The following is a 19,721-nucleotide window of genomic DNA, read 5'->3' as shown; positions in this document are numbered from 1 at the left end:
ACATCCATAAAACAGACAAATTTGGTTATGGGCTATTTTTTCACATCAAATAATTATACTCCAAATACAGAAAGTTAATGTTCAGTAATATTAAATTCTACATTCTGGGTGCTCAAAAAAAAAAACGTTTTTAAATTACCGTTAGCAATGTAATTGTTAATTGTTTAAAGCAAATGCCCCTTCCTTTGGTGGTTAGTGGGAAGAATACCCCCCTTACAGTGGTGGTCAGAATGCAACCTCTACAGGCAGCTAAAATAGTCATTGGTTTCTTGCAGCTAGCTCTGCCAAGTGGCATTGACCCCAAAACAATGGAGGCACCGTTGAATGGGAGGTCAATCAACCACAGCTCTAGGAACCCCTAGCAACCTCTGGAGGAACCCTGGTTGAGAATGGCTGGTTTAATGAATTACTCACATGCTACCACTGAGTTACTGTAGGTTGTTCAGCTCTGGCTGCTATGTACCAAACCATTGCCTCAACATGAAGAGGCTCCGTACACATAAAATACTCTTGACTAATGGAAATTTCAGGAAGTTGTTAGTTGTGAATAATTAAACTGTGGTAAATAACTTTTAACATTATGTAGTGGTTAATTTGTAGCACTGTAGATACATGCATTACATTGATGCCATGCTGTATCTCCTTAAATACTATAATATGATTGTATTATTATTGTGAGATTTAAATAGTGTTTTAGATAATTGTTCATCTGTAATGTTACATTTGGTGGTAGGGGACGGTTAATCTTTTATTTTGTATGTTAAAAATTGTAAAACCCAACACAATATGTACCTGAATAATAAAAAAATAAAAGAAAACTAGGAAAATGTGTTATATAACACTTTTTTTTCCACATCCTCCAGGATATCTATGTGACCAGTGCCGAGAGGGTGCCTCCTTTGCCAATGCAGCTATATCTGCTAATTTACAAAATACACACCTCATTAGAATTCCAAATGCCAGGACTATGTCAGAGTGTGCTATAGCCTGTTGCAACCACTCAGGCTGTGACCTTGCCTGGTTGTTGGGCAGACAATGTTATATTGTGGACTGCCAACAGAAAGAGAACTGTGAACCCCAAAAATTTGAGCACATGCAATCATACTTAACATTTGTTCTTCGGCCTTCTCCAAGATTTATTTCCTTACCACTCTATGATAACTTTGTACCTAATGGAAAATATTTGCTTGGAGATCAAAGTGATCCAGAGGAGGATATGGCCAGTTTTAAGGATCTGTCCTCCCTAATCAAGAACCCCAGTCTGGAGGAACTTGCTGACTACACAGATGATTATGGTGCTCCTCAGCTGGATCTTCTGCATCCAAACCTAAAGCAAGCAGACAGATCAAAGCCCCATTTGGACTTCATAAGTTGGCTTATGCCTGATGCAGCTAAGAACACCACTGCTGTAGAGGTTGGCAGACGTAATAATGATGATGCAGAGCAACCAAAAGAAGATTCCATAGTGAGTAATGTTGTGTTCGGCAACGTTTCTGAGACATTATCTGAAGACCAACTAACCACTGCAATAGCAAAAGCAGACACAGTTTTGCCAAGAGGAAGGGAAACCAATGAGGAGGTAAGGTATTTTCTATTTTTTCAAATTCTTCATTTATTTGCAAGCTTACAGACAATGGACATTTGTTCAGAATATAACAATAAAATATTATAGTTTTACAAAGATGAGGCAGGGCAGGTATTGAGCCAAATTTAGAAATCCAACTTTATATCACATTTGTTCTTGGCATTATTACAAATTGCTAATCAAGGTAGCTATTATGAGTGTTCAGGTACATGTTTCCACTGATTGAGAAGCTCTTTTATAACTTCAGTAGGTAAAACAGGAGGTTAAGAGGACCATAGGTGAGGTGGTAAGATTATAGGAAAATAGGTAAGTAAAAATTAGGGTGAAGGCGCATGGGTAGGTTGGGACTGGGAGGATGAGGATGATGAATATCTGTTCAGGAGAAAAGCCAGATAAGGGGAAAGGGAGAGAGGAGGAAGGCAGTTAGAGAATCACTGGGGGAGGGAGAGGGAGGTATAAAAGGGATGTAAAAAAAGAGGAGCCTACAGATAAGACCCAAATATGGTGGGGTAAGAAGGGGAGAGATAAAAAATTGGTGAGGGGGAAGAAAAATGTGTATGATAGTGCAAAAAACAGATATTTCCTGCCAATAAACATTAGCCTTTCTGAGAGTAAAGAAATCAGATTCAGTAGTGCCATGTCTTATTGAACACGTCTAAATTGTTTTTGCTGGGAGTGAGCCACATCTTAATGCAAGGATTCCTCTTGCCAGCGACTGGGAATACAAACATTGACTGCATTTAGGACATGTCTTAAGATATATTTTAGTGGATATTGAATTCTTGTTCGGGAGAAAGAAGGATGGTTCAAAAGAAATATGGTAATCGGTAAACTGCAGGAAGATTTCTCTGACGTAATGCCAAAAATTACTAAGTTTATGGCAAGATCAGAAGGGTGTAGTGGAGTGTTCCTCTTCTGTCTTACATGTCCAGCACCCATAGGAGACAGATGTGGTGATTATATGTATTCTAGATGGGTTCCTGTACCAATGAGAGAGAATTTTATAGTTTTACTCCTGGACTTTGGTGTAGATTGAGGATTTCAAGGTAAGGAACAGTATTTTCTGGACCTGTTCTGGTGTAAAATCAGTTGGCAAATCCTGTTCCATTGTGGGAGAAATTGTGTAGGAATTTCAGTCATGGAGCATGCACCTTCCAAAAACAAATCAACAATTGCAGTTACAATATTTTCTAACAAGTGCCCTATATGTATGTATGTATGTATGGAAGATGATGTTTACACCTTATATCTTGATCATCTTTCTTTTTAAATCATGCTTTTAGCTTCCAACACTTATCCCCCAATCTGCTATTCTGGACGAAGTCTTAGCTGATGTTACAGAGAGGAGTGAAAACCGTTCAGCTGAGCAATTGGTACCAGGATACCAGGAGGATGAAGAAAACACAGCCACTGCCATTCCATCATATCCGTCCATTACTATCAATGCACTGCCTACCTCCACTGCCCAATATCAAAGTAAGTAAATGCAATGAGGACAACAGCCAATATTTCCCATGCGTGTTTACAATAATTGAAAAACTGTGTAAGCACACACTAAGTATAATAAAACAAGGACTGAGAAAAGCGAAAAAACACCTCCCCCAATCACCCAGCGCTCAAGCACTCCTATTGTGCAATGTTAGATGAAGGATAAATTTCAACTCCTAAAGAAGCTGCTGCCTAAATACAATCATACATTAAAAAAGGTGCATAATACCTCCACTATGTCAGGGATCATATACACAAGCAGCGCTAAAAACATATCATGATTAAACATGACAAACGATGAGAAAGAAGTATATATTATATATAAAAGTCCATATAGAATACACAAGGAATATAATGAGGAGAAAGTCTCTATGGAGTCCACAACAAGGATAAACACCAGTGTTGGAGCCGGAAATTAATCAGTCCCTTCACCTCACCGTGTGATCCTCTCCCCAGGGAAACGCACTTACCAGAATCTGGCATAAGTGAAGCCAAACAGCAGATTCCCAATCCCTAGTGAATCCGGACCATAATCTCTCAGATGTTCACTCTCAAAAAACATATAGCTGTTCACCTAGATGTAAGGCGCTCCAACATCGTGCATGGGAGGAAAGATAAAGGGGCACATAGAGCAGTATTGCTATTGCACACTTTTATTGCAACCCAACTCCCCTCCACAATTGCACTTACAAACAACCAGGTAAAAACAGCATACGATCAAAATGTGTCATGCAGCAGTGTCAAACGTATTAGGGAGCCTACCGGACTTCTGTTATGCTCGTCAGCATCCGGAAATACATGGAAACTACTGAGTCTCCCGCCTAGCGTCCGGCTGCCTGGGTGACCGCGTTGCTCACGCCCTGACCGATTTCGTCACTCAAAGACTTCTGCGGAGGGCGCCTTTCTATATGGACTTTTATATATAATATATACTTCTTTCTCATCGTTCGTCATGTTTAATCATGATATGTTTTTAGCGCTGCTTGTGTATATGATCCCTGACATTGTGGAGGTATTATGCACCCTTTTTAACACACAAAGTATAACTGTACTGTCAGATAAAGTATACTTATTCGGACTATGTAGCTCCTCTGATTAAAGGTTTCCAAACTCCTTTCCCCAGCCTAAGTACCTGACAATAGCAGCTGCAGCCAACAGCAATATTCACAACCTCCTGCTGAAATCTTCCTTTACTGCCAGCCAAATAGACTTCCTGTGGCAGGGAAACTAATCCTTCCCTGCTCTAGCCAAAATGAAAAATCAATTTTGGCTGTAGTTATGCTTTAAGCTTATTAAATATAATAAAGGGTGGATGCAGAATACAAACAATTCTAGCTAGATTGTGCAACAACTGAACGGTGTATAGAATAGACAGTCCTTGAGGCTGTGTGGTTCAATTTCAGATGCGTCTTGAGTCGCACAGAATGACAATTGAAATCACATTGTTTTCAATGGTGCCCATTCACATGCCACTCAGCATGACACGATTATGAAAAAGGTTCCTATACAACTTTGGTGTGATTCCTGCACGATTTTGGCCCCACAGAATATGCAAGCAACTTTAAAGTAGCATCCAAGTTGCATCTGATTTCCTCTACATAAGCACACTGGAAGTCTAATCAAAACATTCTGAGGAATTTTATTTTTCTCCAATTGAACATCATTCAAATGCAGCTCCATTTGATTTTTTTTTTTAACCTGAGATGGATTGCAGATAGAAACATCTTAATTCAGAATAATAATAATCCCTATCTTTTAAACAGCTTAAGGGCTCTTTCACACGGTCCGCCTCCGTAGGCGGATCCGTGTTGCTCAGCGGGGATCGATCCGCGATCCCCGCTGAGCCGGGCGGATGACAGCTCCGTCTCCGCTTGCAGAGCGGAGAGGGAGGTGTCTCAGCACCCGCTGCCCTCTATGGGGGATCGGAGGAGAGCGGACCGCTTGTCCGCTCTCATCAGATCCGCTCCGCTCCGATTACTGAACGGATGGAAAAATAGGGTTTCCATCCGTCCAGATTTCAGCACAGGATCGGATGCGGATGGCAGCGGGTGTCAGCGGAGGTGACCTCCGCTGACACCCGCTGCCCCATAGAGCTGCATGGAGGATCCGATCAGATCCGCCTAAAAAACTGATAGGCGGATCTGATCGGACCGCCCGTGTGAAAGAGCCCTAAGGGTCCTTCCACACAGGACGCTATGGTCTGTTCAGCAGGAAATCCATGAGCAGATTCATCAGCAGATCTGTTACTGGATGTCTATTCCGCAACATCCATGCTTGTCCAGCTTTTTTTTTTCTAGGATGGGCCAAATGAATCACTGCATTGCTGAAATATTATTTTATTTTCACCCTTAAAGTGATTGTAAAGTCTCTTTTTTTTTCTATTCAAATAACAAACATGTTATACTTACCTCCTCTGTGCAGTGGTTTTGTACAGAGTAGCCCAGACCCTCCTCTTCTTGGGTTCCTGGCTGGAGCTTCTGGCCCCTCCCTCCTGTTGAGTGCCCCCACAACAAGCAGCTTACAAGAGACCCATTTTCCTCACTCATACTGGCACACTGCAAATAATAGTGGTGGAAGACCTAACGGCATTTAACGGGAGAATTAGGTCCCTGTGTGTTGTGTGATACGACCCTACAAGGAGTCGCATTACCCATCATGTTACTCATGATTTCCATGAGTGGCTTTACCATCACCAGTAGCATCACTCACCCTATCACTAAGCAAACATGGTCCACCAACGTTCAGTCCACCCTAATGCGAGGAAAACCAGGTCCACCGAAGTCTAGGTCTCAAAAAAGGAAGGGAAAGAGCGTTAGAGAAAGAAGCAGACAGGAAAGTCAAGACAGAATATAGAAACACAAACCATAACCTAGGGATATGGAGAATCCCCCAGGTTAGGGTGAAAGTTGTGTGCACCACGATCCTGTGGGGTGCAGTAGTCAGGCCACAAGCCTGCAAATATAGGATTCTGACTCAAAAGAGGGTGTACGGCAACCCGGCAAGACCCAAGCTATGAAAAAAAAAAACCTAAGCAGCAAACACTACTCAGGAAGTAATAACAAAAACATGATGACACTAATAATATCTAAAACATCCGTTCACTAAGCTAGTGAACATATTTTTTACTCAGGACCGGAGAGTGCAAAACCCATCTGGGCCAAAATAAGCCCAAGAGGGAATGCACCCACAGGTCCCCCTGCCTCTAGAGCAACTAATTTGAGGAACAATAACACAAGGAGAAGTGAACTGTCATGTTAACAACATTATGTCCCAAGAAGCTTAGTAAGCAAGGCCCATACGGGACACAGTTCCAGCAGTAAAAGGAGGGTTGAATGATAACCATGGAGGAATATTACTCTCTCTCTCCATGATGATGGGAAGACTGATCGAGGGCTTCAAGGCAGTCTAGTGGAAGCAGGATAACTGCCTGTAGTCGGATGCCACAATGGGGAGATTGGACGAGCTGGATCCTCATCCTGGTTAAAGCACCGTCAAGAGGGTAATGAGCCATCTTTGGAGATCAGACCCATCCGCAGCAACAAATATTCGCCTTCCTTAAAGGTGGAAAAGGAGTACTGTCGATTAGCAAGGGTGAACGACAGGTGAAAGGGGAAAGCCCATCTGTATTTGAGGGATTTGTGCGTTAGAACCTGTAAAAGGGGTTTTAATGATCTGTGTTTCTAGGCTGTAAGAGGGGAAATATCTTGAACTGTGTGCCCCATGATGAAAAGGGACGACCACTCCCTAGATTTTTGCATGACCAGTTCCTTGGTTTTATAATAGTGGAGTTTTTATGATGATATCACGTGGAGGCCCGTCGGGTCGCAAAGGTTGGCGAGCTTGATGAGCCCTATCCAGATCCAGACAGTGGTCAGGCAGCTCTGACAAAAGTTCTGCCGTAAAAGTGTGTACTGTAGTTTTCACATCTTTCACAGACTCAGATAGGCCACGAATGCGAAAATTATACCTGTGAGATCTGTTCTCCAAATCATCTATTTTGGCAAGTGCTTGCTCAAGCTGCTGTTGCAAGGTTTCAATACAAGCAGTATTCTGATTTGTGCAGGCTATAGTGGTTTCCAGTTTCTGTTTAACAAACTGAATCCTGGTCCGTGGTCCCCAACCCCTGCAAGTCAGCCTTGATGGTGGTAGTGATCTATTGCACTTCCCTAGTTAGGCCCTGCTCCAGGAGGTCTGAGAATTTTGCAAATAGAGTTTGGTGTTCTCCATCTTCAGTAGGAGGGGGCTGTCCATAGGCCCAGAGGCACTGGAACAGACCGGAGACTGCAGGGGCTGAGAAGACAGTAAATCTTCTAATGTCCTGTCTATTAGGAGGCTGGTGACTGCTGTTGTAAGGGGATGTACTCACTGCTGACCGTGGTCCATGGTGCTGTGAAGGCATACCCGCTTGTATTGAGGTCCCCGAGGCTCCAGGCGCCACGTGGCTTTGTTGTGGCCACCGCCATTTTGTTGGAGGCTGCCGAGGATCGTGTGGTCGGCGGGGCTCGGAGAAAAGTCACGCTGATCGCTGCCTCCTGCCATCTATGGGAGCTAGGGGGGTCTCCCAGGTTAGGGCCCCCGATCTGCTAGGTTTTGTGTCCACAGGGTCGCCGCGAGATGCTTGAGGTGGTCAGCCAGGTGCGCAGCTCCCGGTTCACACGGCCATCTTACAAGCTGCATGCATGCGCCCCCCTGCCTTTTCATTTTTAAAGCACAAATCCACTGCAGTGAATGGCAGCATGACCCGGAGGGGATACATGTAAAGTCACATAGTGACTTTACAATCACTTTAACCACTTGCTAACCAGCCGTCGTAGTTATACATTGGCAGGCCGGCTCTGTTTTGTGAAGTACTGTGATCAAGGCCGAAACATGTTAGCCTTCTTGTATGCTCTTTTCATGTAAAAAATACATTTTCTATATGGATTTGGAGTTGCCGGCTCACTTACTGGATTTGTTTGCTCACTTGTTGTCTGGAGGACATTGGAGCCAGAGCACCCATCTGTGTATTCCTTCCATAAACTTTATATAGAGTTTCCCCTATTCAGAGCGCTGCATCTCTTGTCTATCTGTTCTAAACATTCTAAACATAAATATAACAGAGGAATAATACAGATCATTTCATGGACAGCTTTGAGTTTGTCTGGGGCTGCTGATGTCTTGTCAAATGAAAATAACCAAATAAAACAAGATAACTTGACAAATAATCTTGATTGAAAATGTGTGCTGGTATTAATATTTTTATATTTTTATATTTTATATAATTTTATACGTTTTGTTTTTTGTACACGATAGTGTCAATGCTCACAGTAACCACTGCTGGCAACATGGAAGTCGAGTTACCATTTCAAGAAGTTCAACTTAATGTCTTTGTAAGCCCCGAACCCCAGGCCAGTGAGTTCCCATACACAAACTAATATGTAGATCTGCATGCATTTATCTGTATACTGTATGTTCTGTCTGTATCTTTAGTGTCACCTTACCAAAAGGCAATATTGTTTATGGCTGACTTCAGTTTTGTGTGTCACTTGTAGATGTGCCTTATGCATATGAATGGAGTCTGATAAAGCAGCCGGCAGAATTCCATGGTGAATTGAAAATGAAAAACACAAGGTCACCAATAATGTCAAATGTAAGAAAAACCTTTGTTTATACCTATGTATGAAAGAGCAATTTGCTAATCTTCTTTGCCTAATTCATATATTCTAGTGTACACATTTTTACGAGGGCATTTAAAGTAGAACTATGGCCTACTCTAAAAGAAAGCATCTTCCCTTATAGTTTTCTCTTAGTTCCCCTGCAAAGTTTCACACATATCTGTAGATTCAGGCAATCCAGCCCACCTAATGCAGCTTCCTGTGATGATGTGGCAACAATGCTGCCCTGCTCTTGAATTCAGTGTAGAGTTGCCACCCTCATGTAGGCTGTGCCTGCTTTCATTACAGTGGAATGAAAAAAATGTTGCAGGGGGCAAGGCTATCGGCATTCTTGCTGCTGATGTAAAAGCTTATCATTCAGCACCTGGCCACACCTAGTCCTGCTTTCTGGATTGACAGCACTGTCTCTGTTGTTAAAACCCTCCCACTGTGAGCTGCAGTGTCTGGGAGGGGGAGTGTGTGAGACACAAACAAAGGAGGATATATGTGTCAATCAGGGAAGCTGAAGAAAGTATTTAGTTTAGTTTATGAAGCTTGTGCATCACATAGGAATTTTATTTGGTACTTGTTGGACAAGTATAGCAATACAGGAGCCTTTAGTTGTACTTTAAACTGAGACTAAAATTGTTTAAAAAAAAATGTTTTAATTTAACTGTTAAAGTGTTACTCAACCCAGGACCCTGCATTCACTATATCTGGTCTCCCACAGTACACAGAACATGGAAATGCAATTGTTTTAGTAAATATAAACTGCTAGTGCTAAATACCCTTTTATCATTAGCAGTACAGTGCCTTGCGAAAGTATTCGGCCCCCTTGAACTTTGCAACCTTTTGCCACATTTCAGGCTTCAAACATAAAGATATAAAACTGTAATTTTTTTGTGAAGAATCAACAACAAGTGGGACACAATCATGAAGTGGAACGAAATTTATTGGATATTTCAAACTTTTTTAACAAATAAAAAACTGAAAAATTGGGCGTGCAAAATTATTCAACCCCCTTAAGTTAATACTTTGTAGCGCCACCTTTTGCTGCGATTACAGCTGTAAGTCGCTTGGGGTATGTCTCTATCAGTTTTGCACATCGAGAGACTGAACTTTTTGCCCATTCCTCCTTGCAAAACAGCTCGAGCTCAGTGAGGTTGGATGAAGAGCGTTTGTGAACAGCAGTTTTCAGTTCTTTCCACAGATTCTCGATTGGATTCAGGTCTGGACTTTGACTTGGCCATTCTAACACCTGGATATGTTTATTTGTGAACCATTCCATTGTAGATTTTGCTTTATGTTTTGGATCATTGTCTTGTTGGAAGACAAATCTCTGTCCCAGTCTCAGGTCTTTTGCAGACTCCATCAGGTTTTCTTCCAGAATGGTCCTGTATTTGGCTCCATTTACCTTCCCATCAATTTTAACCATCTTCCCTGTCCCTGCTGAAGAAAAGCAGGCCCAAACCATGATGCTGCCACCACCATGTTTGACAGTGGGGATGGTGTGTTCAGGGTGATGAGCTGTGTTGCTTTTACGCCAAACATAACGTTTTGCATTGTTGCCAAAAGTTTGATTTTGGTTTCATCTGACCAGAGCACCTTCTTCCACATGTTTGGTGTGTCTCCCAGGTGGCTTGTGGCAAACTTTAAACAACACTTTTTATGGATATCTTTAAGAAAGGGCTTTCTTCTTGCCACTCTTCCATAAAGGCCAGATTTGTGCAGTATACGACTGATTGTTGTCCTATGGACAGAGTCTCCCACCTCAGCTGTAGATCTCTGCAGTTCATCCAGAGTGATCATGGGCCTCTTGGCTGCATCTCTGATCAGTCTTCTCCTTGTATGAGCTGAAAGTTTAGAGGGACGGCCAGGTCTTCATAGATTTGCAGTGGTCTGATACTCCTTCCATTTCAATATTATCGCTTGCACAGTGCTCCTTTCTGTACAAAATCTTTTTGTATCCAAATTCGGCTTTAAACTTCTCCACAACAGTATCTCGGACCTGCCTGGTGTGTTCCTTGTTCTTCATGCTCTCTGCGCTTTAAACTGACCTCTGAGACTATCACAGTGCAGGTGCATTTATACGGAGACTTGATTACACACAGGTGGATTCTATTTATCATCATTAGTCATTTAGGTCAACATTGGATCATTCAGAGATCCTCACTGAACTTCTGGAGAGAGTTTGCTGCACTGAAAGTAAAGGGGCTGAATAATTTTGCACGCCCAATTTTTCAGTTTTTTATTTGTTAACAAAGTTTAAAATATCCAATAAATTTCGTTCCACTTCATGATTGTGTCCCACTTGTTGTTGATTCTTCACAAAAAATTACAGTTTTATATCTTTGTTTGAAGCCTGAAATGTGGCAAAAGGTTGCAAAGTTCAAGGGGGGCGAATACTTTCGCAAGGCACTGTATATAGAAGTCTTGTGACTTCTATCAGTGTCTGGTTAAAGCTTGTAAGATGAGTTTTCATTCTGCTCTTATGACGCTGCAGGACCCCTGGCCATCTGTCTGGACAGTGCTGATTGGCCCTGTGCTGATCACATGCACCCTCCCAAGAAAAAAAAAAAACTCTAGCAATACACACCAAACTGAGCATTTGCAGAGTGATTTCAAAGGCTCTAACTTATCAGGGGATAGATTGGGGACTGTGGAAGAAGGGGATGATCAGAGAAGATAGGATCAAACAGCCTTTAGCCTTTTTTTTATTTTATTTTTAATCCTCTGCATTTTTACAATGCAGAGGATTAAACCTTTAGATTCCACAGGGAGTATAACCAGCATGCTTTACTGCATATACAGGTTGATTTTACTGTTGTGGGTTTAGTAAAACTTTTCCCAAGTTTACATGTTATTAAATTTTTGTTTTATATCTGATATTTTAGAGGACATTTGCAAAATAAGAAAATTTGCAAAGGTGCCACCAGCCTGTTAGTCAGGTTGAAAAAAGTCCATCTAGCTCAACCAATAAAAAACAAAAAAGAAAACGCAACCATACAATCCCATATACACAATCCTATACCCACAGTTGATCCAGAGGTTAGGCGAAAACCCCAGCAAAGCATGATCCAATTTAATACAGCAGGGGAAAAAATTCCTTCCTGATCCCCCGAGAGGCAAATGGTTATTCCCTAGATCAACTTTACCTATAAATACATATTAGTACCCAGTTATATTATGTACACATAGGAAAGAATCCAGGCCTTTTTTAAAGCAATCTAGTGAGCTGGCCAGAACCACCTCTGGAGGGAGTCTATTCCACATTGTTACAGCTCTTACGGTGAAAAAACGTTTCTGTATTTGGAGACAAAATTTATTTTCCTCTAGACCTAATGAGTGCCTCCTTGTCCTCTGTGGTGACCTTAAAGTAAATAACTTAACACCAAGTTCTTTCCTCATAGCGGAGCTCCTCCAGTTTGGTTGCTCTTCTCTGAATTTCCCAAGTTCGCCAATATCTTTTTTTGAGAACTGGTGCCTAAAACTGGACTGCATATTCCAGATGAGGTCTTACTAATGATTTGTACAGGGGCAAAATGATATCTCTCTCTCAGGAGTCCATGTCTCTGTTAATACAAGAAAGGACTTTGCTTTCTTTGGAAACCACAGCTTGGCATTGAAATCTATTATTAAAGCGGAGTTCCACCCTGGATTTGTTTTTTTTTTTTTTAATACCCCCGGGACAGTCAGGGCTAGTGCATTCCACAATGGCTAGCCTCTGATCTGTCCCGGGTTGCACTTACCTGCAAGACGAAATACTTACCTTGCAAACGTCTTGTCCAGCGCTGCCATCTCAGATGTGGGCAGCTTGAAGCCAGCGCGTCCTCTTCGGCGTCTTCTTCCGCCTTCTGTGGTCCCACGATGCTCTGCGCCGGCCCCGACGTCACTTCCGGGTCGCGCGCGTCACCCCTCCACAGCTTCTGGGCATGCCCAGAAGCTGTTTAGAAGGGGATGACGCGCGCGACCCGGAACTGACGTCGGGGCCGGTGCAGGCGCAATGATTCCTGGGAGCTATGACGTCCAGCTCCCAGGAATCATTGCAGAGCCAGGAAGTGACGACGGGCCGCGGCCGAGGAAGGAGGAAGAAGGAAGTAAGGTAAGTATATTTTCTTCGCTACGAGGTAAGTAAAAAAAAAAAAAATATGCGATTATCCATTTCTTTTTCAGGTGACCCGGAGCGAGAAGATGGAGGTAAGTATAAAAATAGGGTGGAACTCCACTTTAAGCTTATGATCTACCAGAACACCCAGATCTTTCTCTACTATGGATTCCCCCAATTTTACCCCCCCCCCTAGTATGTATGATGCATGTATATTCTTAGCCACCAAGTGCATAACTTTAAATTTATCAACATTAAACCTCATTTGCCACATAGTTGCCCAATGAAACATTGAGGTTGGCTCGTAAGTTGGAGACATCCTGTAAGGAAGTTATTCCACTGCATACGGTAGCTTGGTGTCATCTGCAAAGACTGAAATGGTACTTTTAATCCCAGAACCTATATAATTTATAAAGATAATAAAGCGTAAGGGTCCCAACACTGAACCTTGGGGTACACCACTGATACCCTTAGAACATTCAGAGTATGAATCATTAACCACTACTCTCTGAATTCTATCTTTTAGCCAATTTTCTATCCATTTACAAACTGATCTTTCCAAGCCTGTAGACTTTACCTTACACATTAGCCGTGTGTGGGGAACGCTTTTGCAAAATCCAAGTATACCACATCCACAGCCACCCCTCTGTCCAAGGTTTTACTTACCTCATCATAAAAAGAAATCAGGTTTGTTTGACAACTTCTGTCTTTCATGAATCCATGCTGTCTGTTGCTTAAAATATTTTTTTCCAGCAAGAACTCATTTATGTGGTCTTTTCTTCCAGACTATAGAAGTTAAACTAACAGGTCTATAGTTACTTGACTAAGGCTTTAATGCCTTTTTAAATATAGGCACCATATTGGCTCTACGCCAATCCAGCGGTACTATTCTAGTCCTTACCGAGTCCCTAAAAAATAGAAACAAAAGGCTTTGAAATGACAGAGCTCAATTCTTTTAGGATGCGTGGGTGGATGCCATCTGGTCCAGGTGCTTTATCCACCTTTATTCGGTCTAAATATTTCTGGACCATATCACTTTTGAGCCATTGTGGATCATTTGGGGCTGTGTCAATACCATCCCCATTATGGTCATGAGCTCCCCCATGCTCCTTTGTATACACAGAGCTGAAGAAAGTATTTAATAAATTTGCCTTCTCTTTGTCCCCAGTCACCCAATCCAGATTATTTTTTTAAGGGCCTATATGCTCAGATCTAACCTTTTTACGGGTAATATATTTGAAGAATTTTTGGGGGTTTGTCCTAATATCTTTTGCAATCTGTCTTTCATTTTGAATTTTTGCATCCTTGATTTCCTTTTTACATATTCTGTTATAATCTTTGTAACGATTAAACAATGATAGTGTTCTTTCATTTTTATATTTTTTTAAAAGCACTTTTCTTATTATTTTTAGCTTTTTTTTATCTTTTGGCTGTGAGCCACATAGGTTTTATTTTTAACCTTTTAAACGTATTGCCCATGGGAATATACTTTGCAGTGAGTTCGCATAGTTTTTTTGAAGAATTCCCAAGTTGGCCGACATTGACCGTGCATGCGTAGTAGCGTGTGTGCTTAGCTCAGCCCTATGCATGCTAAGCACACATGCTACTACACATGTGTGGTCGATGTCGGCCATCTTAACTACTGGATAGACTGGCTGTTATTAATACACGCTTGTCCCAAGTTTTTAACATGTAAATGTTTACTCTTTCTTAAATGTATTAAATTTAAATGAGATTACGCTATGTGGATAGTTTTTTTTACATGATACCCTGGTAATCTAAGCTCTCTTTGGTGTATCTAATACGAACAAGGGACACTGTTTGCTGGTGTATTGTATCTGGCTCGAGGGAACGACTTCCTAGGGAGGGATCTGGAATCTCCTCCCAATTATTAAACAAAGTGAATGAGACATGCCTTATTAGGGGGTCATTACATATAGGGTAAGTGGGGTAAGTGTGGTGTGAAATCACAGGCTGGTGGCACCTTTGCAAATGTTTCATCACTATCCACGGATTGAGGGATTTCATATCTTTCACAGTGTCTGATTGGAATGTTTACATGGACTTTTACAATGTTCATTTACTAATCACTATTAGCGCTGCACTTTTTTATTTTAGGTTTATGTAACCCAGTGTCTGGATTTTGTACAGCTGCTGACAATGTATTTTATTTGCTTTCACCATTTGCACAGATTTGTTCTTTATACATAGTAAGGGTTCATGTTGAGGAGCATGGGACAGCTTAATGTAAACTTGTGGCCAGGCTATGGACTTTAAAAAAGGTACATATTCTTACCTACTGAATCATTGCTGGGGGAAACAGGGTGAACTGAGCAGCTGAGAGAATGATTTCAAAGACTACAAACTTTGAGGATGAATTTCTCCACAGTGCCTGCAGCTGCAGAGGTCAATAAGGACGTGTTTTATAGTCCATGTACTTTTTTAAGAATACATAAATATTGAATGATCCATAGCCTGATGCAGGTTTGCATTAAGCCAACCATGCTGGCAAAGACTTCTCTTTGCCTAGCCACAGTCTCCAAGATTTTCTAAAGGTCTCATGTGATTTATCCTCAATATCTAAATCAGATGAAAGAATGCCATGTATATTGATGTTTATTATGTAAATTAAATGTTTCAGGTCACAGTGGGCCTGTATATATTGAAAGTGGCTGTGTCTGGAGAACATGCCTTTGGAGAAGGGTTTCTTAACGTTACAATCAAGCCAGGTACAAATTGAGACATTAGGATGTCTTTATTATGTTGTATTTTCTGTATGTTTGGCAATATTTTGCTGAAGAAGTGTAATGCTTACCCTCATATACGTATATGCTTAGGTGCTTATCCGGGACAAGTTTTTTTTTTTTCTTTTTTTAACACTTGCCCTTTAGAAGATTTACCCCCTTTAATAAGCAGGCCATTTTTGCGATACGGCACTGCGTTACTTTAACTGAGAAATGGGCAGTTGTGCAACACTGTAACCCAACAAAATGTATACCCTTTTTTTCCCCACAAATAGAGCTTTCTTTTGGTGGTATTTGATCACCACTGCGGTTTTTATTTTTTGTGCTATAAAAAATAAATACCAATGTTAAAAAAAAAAACAATACTTTTTACTTTCTGCTATAAAAAAAGGAAAAAATCTAAATTCTTTATCAATTTAGTCTAATGTGTATTCTGCTACAAAGTTTTGGTTAAAAAAAAATCCCAATATGCGTATATTGATAGGTTATGCACAAATGTTATAGTGTCTACAAACTTTGGGATTTTTTTTACATTTTTCTATTTTTTTTTACTAGTAAAGTTAGCGGCTTATAGCGATATTGCAGCGGATAGTCGGGACACTAACTGACATTTTTGACACTTTTTGGGGACCAGTGACACTAATACAGTGATCAGTGTTAAAAATATGTACTATCACTGTGCTAATGACACTGGCTGGGAAGGGGTTAAACAGGGGCGATCAAAGGGTTAACTGTGTGCCTAGCTAGTGTTTTCTAACAGTGTGGGAGGTGCTTTTACTATTGGAAGGCATTGATCCATATTCCTGCTTTGCAGGAACACAGGATCAATGCCTTCCCTACTGATAGAATGGAGATCTGCCTTGTTTACAATGATCATCATTTTGACTCTCTGCCTAATGATCAGTGGGTGCTGGCAAAAAACGAGTACATGGTACCCGCAGATCACCACCCGCTGTGTCTAATCACAGCGGGAGCGGGTCGTCGTTGGCGCTCATGCGCACCCTAGACCCAGAAGCGTTGAATCACATACTAGGTACAGTGCAGAGTGGCCGCCCTGCCGCAGTATATGTATGGTGGTTAGTCGGCAAGTGGTTTTACAAGGTAAAATGCATATACCAATACATAGAAAGGTCAAACTTGGCATCAAATTAAAAATTTTTCTTTTATATATGTAGTACAAATACTCTACCTAGGGGGTGACTCTGTTACTTCTGTAAATTAAACTCAGAATAACAGTTTATTAACAGTTAACTATTTTTAAAACCACTTAAAAATATATTTATTTTGTCATTAAACACAGTCTCTTAATAATAATATATACAGTACATACAGTAAGTCTACAGGTTGCAGGTAATATATCTAAAGATTTTTGGGGTACTTTGATTATTGATACACACCTAGGTGTACTTACCAAACACTTGTTTTCCTCAAGGGGTACATATTGTATTTAAAAAAAAAATAGTTGGACACCAAATCTAAGGATATACAGTATCTCACAAAAATGAGTACAGCCCTCACATTTTTGTAAATATTTTATTATATCTTTTCATGTGACAACACTGAAGAAATTACACTTTGCTACAATGTAAAGTGTACAGCTTGTATAACAGTGTAAATTTGCTGTCCCCTCAAAATAACACACAGCCATTCATGTCTAAACCGCTGGCAACAAAAGTGAGTACACCCCTAAGTTAAAATGTCCAAATTGGACCCAAAGTGTCAATATTTTGTGTGACCACCATTAATATAATAAATAATGGCCACACAAAATTTGTGAGGTTTGTACTCACTTTTGTGAGATACTAGAATTATTTTGAGGGACAAAAACTCTAACCTTTAACCTAGATAAATTAAGTCTTATTGGTTATATTAGGTAGTGTCAGATTTACACTTCCTGCACCCATCCCCTCCTGCTATCCTGTACACTGTGTTGAGCCACCCCACTTCTAACTAATTGACTGGCTAGTCTTCGTATCACACTAACAAGAGTTAGGTTAATGGCTAAACTTGAAATGCTGAGGTGGAAGCAGATGGGCTAAAAGTGACAATCTGGCACAGTCTGTTTCTGCAGGAGTAGAGCAGACCATTGCCCTACTTTGCTAGCAAAGTAATGAATCCAGAGTAAACAATAAGTACATAAGTGGATAGGTAGGCTAGGCAGAGTGTCAGTATAGAACTTTTTTTAGTATTCTTGGGATAGTGGTGTTCATAATCAACATGATATGTGGATGGCTTAGTGCTCCCCTGGAAGCCCTGCTGTCCCACAGCCCTTTTCACGCTTTTGTTTACATCTAAGGAAAACCAAGGTGAGCCAAACAGCTGTAGAATGGTTTGCTTTTTTGCATGTACATGAATGAGCTTACATTGCTTTTCTTTATTACTTTTATTAAAGTTGATTTAAAAAATCTGACGATCGGGGGCAGGAGCGCGCCACCAGTGGCACGCGCTCGCCCCCCAAGCTCCTCCCAGGTGAGCGACATAGACCTACGTCGTTTTGCCTGTACGAGCCAGCCTGCCGCAGTAAATATAACGTAAGCGGTCGGGAACTGGTTAACATATATTTTCAATTTTTTTTGCAGCTAGAGTAAACCTTTGGCCAGTTGCAGTTGTGTCTCCAAGAACACAAGAAGTGTCTTCACCTTCAACTTCTGCCTTTATCGATGGACGCCGTAAGCATACTTATTTCCTTCAGTTTAAGAGCTGCAATGTGGTGTTTCATTTTCTTATTTTATCAAAGCAATAAGTTATCTTATGTCTCCAACACAGAAAGCAGCGATGATGATAAAATCATAGCATATCTATGGGAAGAAACTAGAGGACCTTCACATGAACTAAAGACTGTAGGAGAGGAATCGGTTTTGCATCTCTCCAATCTAGAGTCTGGAAACTATACATATAGGTGGGGATATAACAATATTTTGGTAATTTTCACATTAAGACATTGTACGCATATATTTGTTTGGAGAGGTTAAACAGAAATCATTATGGTAGTGCTAACTGCCACTTTAAACAAGCTACAAGCAGGCTTCAGTACGTAGGTGTTCAAGCAGAGCTGAACTTCACTCAAAGCCGTTTTTAGTCCAATTAGTAAATATTGCATAAGCTTATTTTGGATTTTTTTTTCCAGTTATCTCGTAGAGCTCTACACTACATGTGTTTTCAGGGCTATCTTTACCTGCTTTGTTGAAAAATGCATGATGCCTATGTAGCTCAATAGCTCAAACTCAGATTTACATACTTAATTGAATGAGTCCATGCACTAGCTTACCCCTATCTCCTTTTCCTTCCTTACAAATGTGTAGTTGTAGACAGACTACAAAAAGGCAAATAGCTTCTACAGTTTTATAGCTGCACCATATATCACACATTACAGGTAATACTTAGATTTAATGAAATTTACCTTGTCATCAACTCTTATTAAGGTACTACATGCCTTGTTCATGCTGTTTTTTTATTTATGACAAATATTAGAAATTAATGTATTGCTTAAAGCGGAGTTCCACCCAAAAATGGAACTTCCGCTTTATGTATTCTAACCCCTTGACATGCCACATTTGGCATGTCATTTTTTTGGGGGGGGAGAGGGTACCTAGTTTTGACAGGTACCCGCTCCCACTTCCGCTCGGAGCGCCGTGGCGCCCTGAACGGAAGTTCTCCTCTCCCCCTCCCTCCCTGCAATCTTCTGGGACACGTCAGAGGTCCCAGAAGATTGCCGGCCAATCAAGACGCGCAGCGCGACTCGCGCATGTGCAGTGGGTACCCGGCTGTGAAGCCGCAAACTGTCGCAGCCGGGTGCCCACAGCAGTGATGCCGGCGCCAAGGAAGAGGATCGAGGCTTCGGGCGGCCGCATCGCTGGACCGTTGGACAGGTGAGTGAAATGGCTGGAACTCCGCTTTAAGGTCCTTATCTCACATTCATATATACATCATACTTGGGCAAATTCAAACAGGAGCCATTTTACCTACCAGCATGTCTTTTTGGAGTGTAGGAGGAAACCGGAGCATCTCCAATCTCAGTAAAGAGCCTATGACGTAGGCTGATGATCACAGGTTTTCGGCATTCCTCTACACGCACTGACAGAGCATGAGTAAAGGAGAGTCGATAAGTGGCTCTCCAGACTGGGGGGGAGCTGCCCTGATAATCAGTGCATTGATTACTAGTGCAG

The 19,721-nt window shown here is 41.3% G+C and overlaps 1 protein-coding gene across 3 annotated transcripts in view; it reads left to right on the top strand.

Annotated features, from left to right (window-relative positions):
- Window positions 1–19,721, top strand: part of KIAA0319 — a 90,322-nt gene that overhangs the window by 15,201 nt on the left and 55,400 nt on the right. For 2 of the 3 annotated variants that reach the window (XM_082257354.1, XM_082257356.1), the window contains exons 3-9: window positions 864–1,579; window positions 2,869–3,061; window positions 8,366–8,464; window positions 8,605–8,702; window positions 15,453–15,540; window positions 18,132–18,224; window positions 18,322–18,454. In XM_082257354.1, coding sequence (XP_082113480.1) covers window positions 864–1,579; window positions 2,869–3,061; window positions 8,366–8,464; window positions 8,605–8,702; window positions 15,453–15,540; window positions 18,132–18,224; window positions 18,322–18,454 — 1,420 coding nt within the window. The remainder of the gene's footprint in view (window positions 1–863; window positions 1,580–2,868; window positions 3,062–8,365; window positions 8,465–8,604; window positions 8,703–15,452; window positions 15,541–18,131; window positions 18,225–18,321; window positions 18,455–19,721) is intronic. The other variant, XM_082257355.1, reaches the window with a different exon arrangement.

Source organism: Pelophylax lessonae, assembly GCF_965119305.1.
Source record: "Pelophylax lessonae genome assembly, chromosome: 5".
NCBI lineage: Eukaryota > Metazoa > Chordata > Amphibia > Anura > Ranidae > Pelophylax > Pelophylax lessonae.
This window is presented reverse-complemented; position numbering and strand designations above follow the sequence as displayed.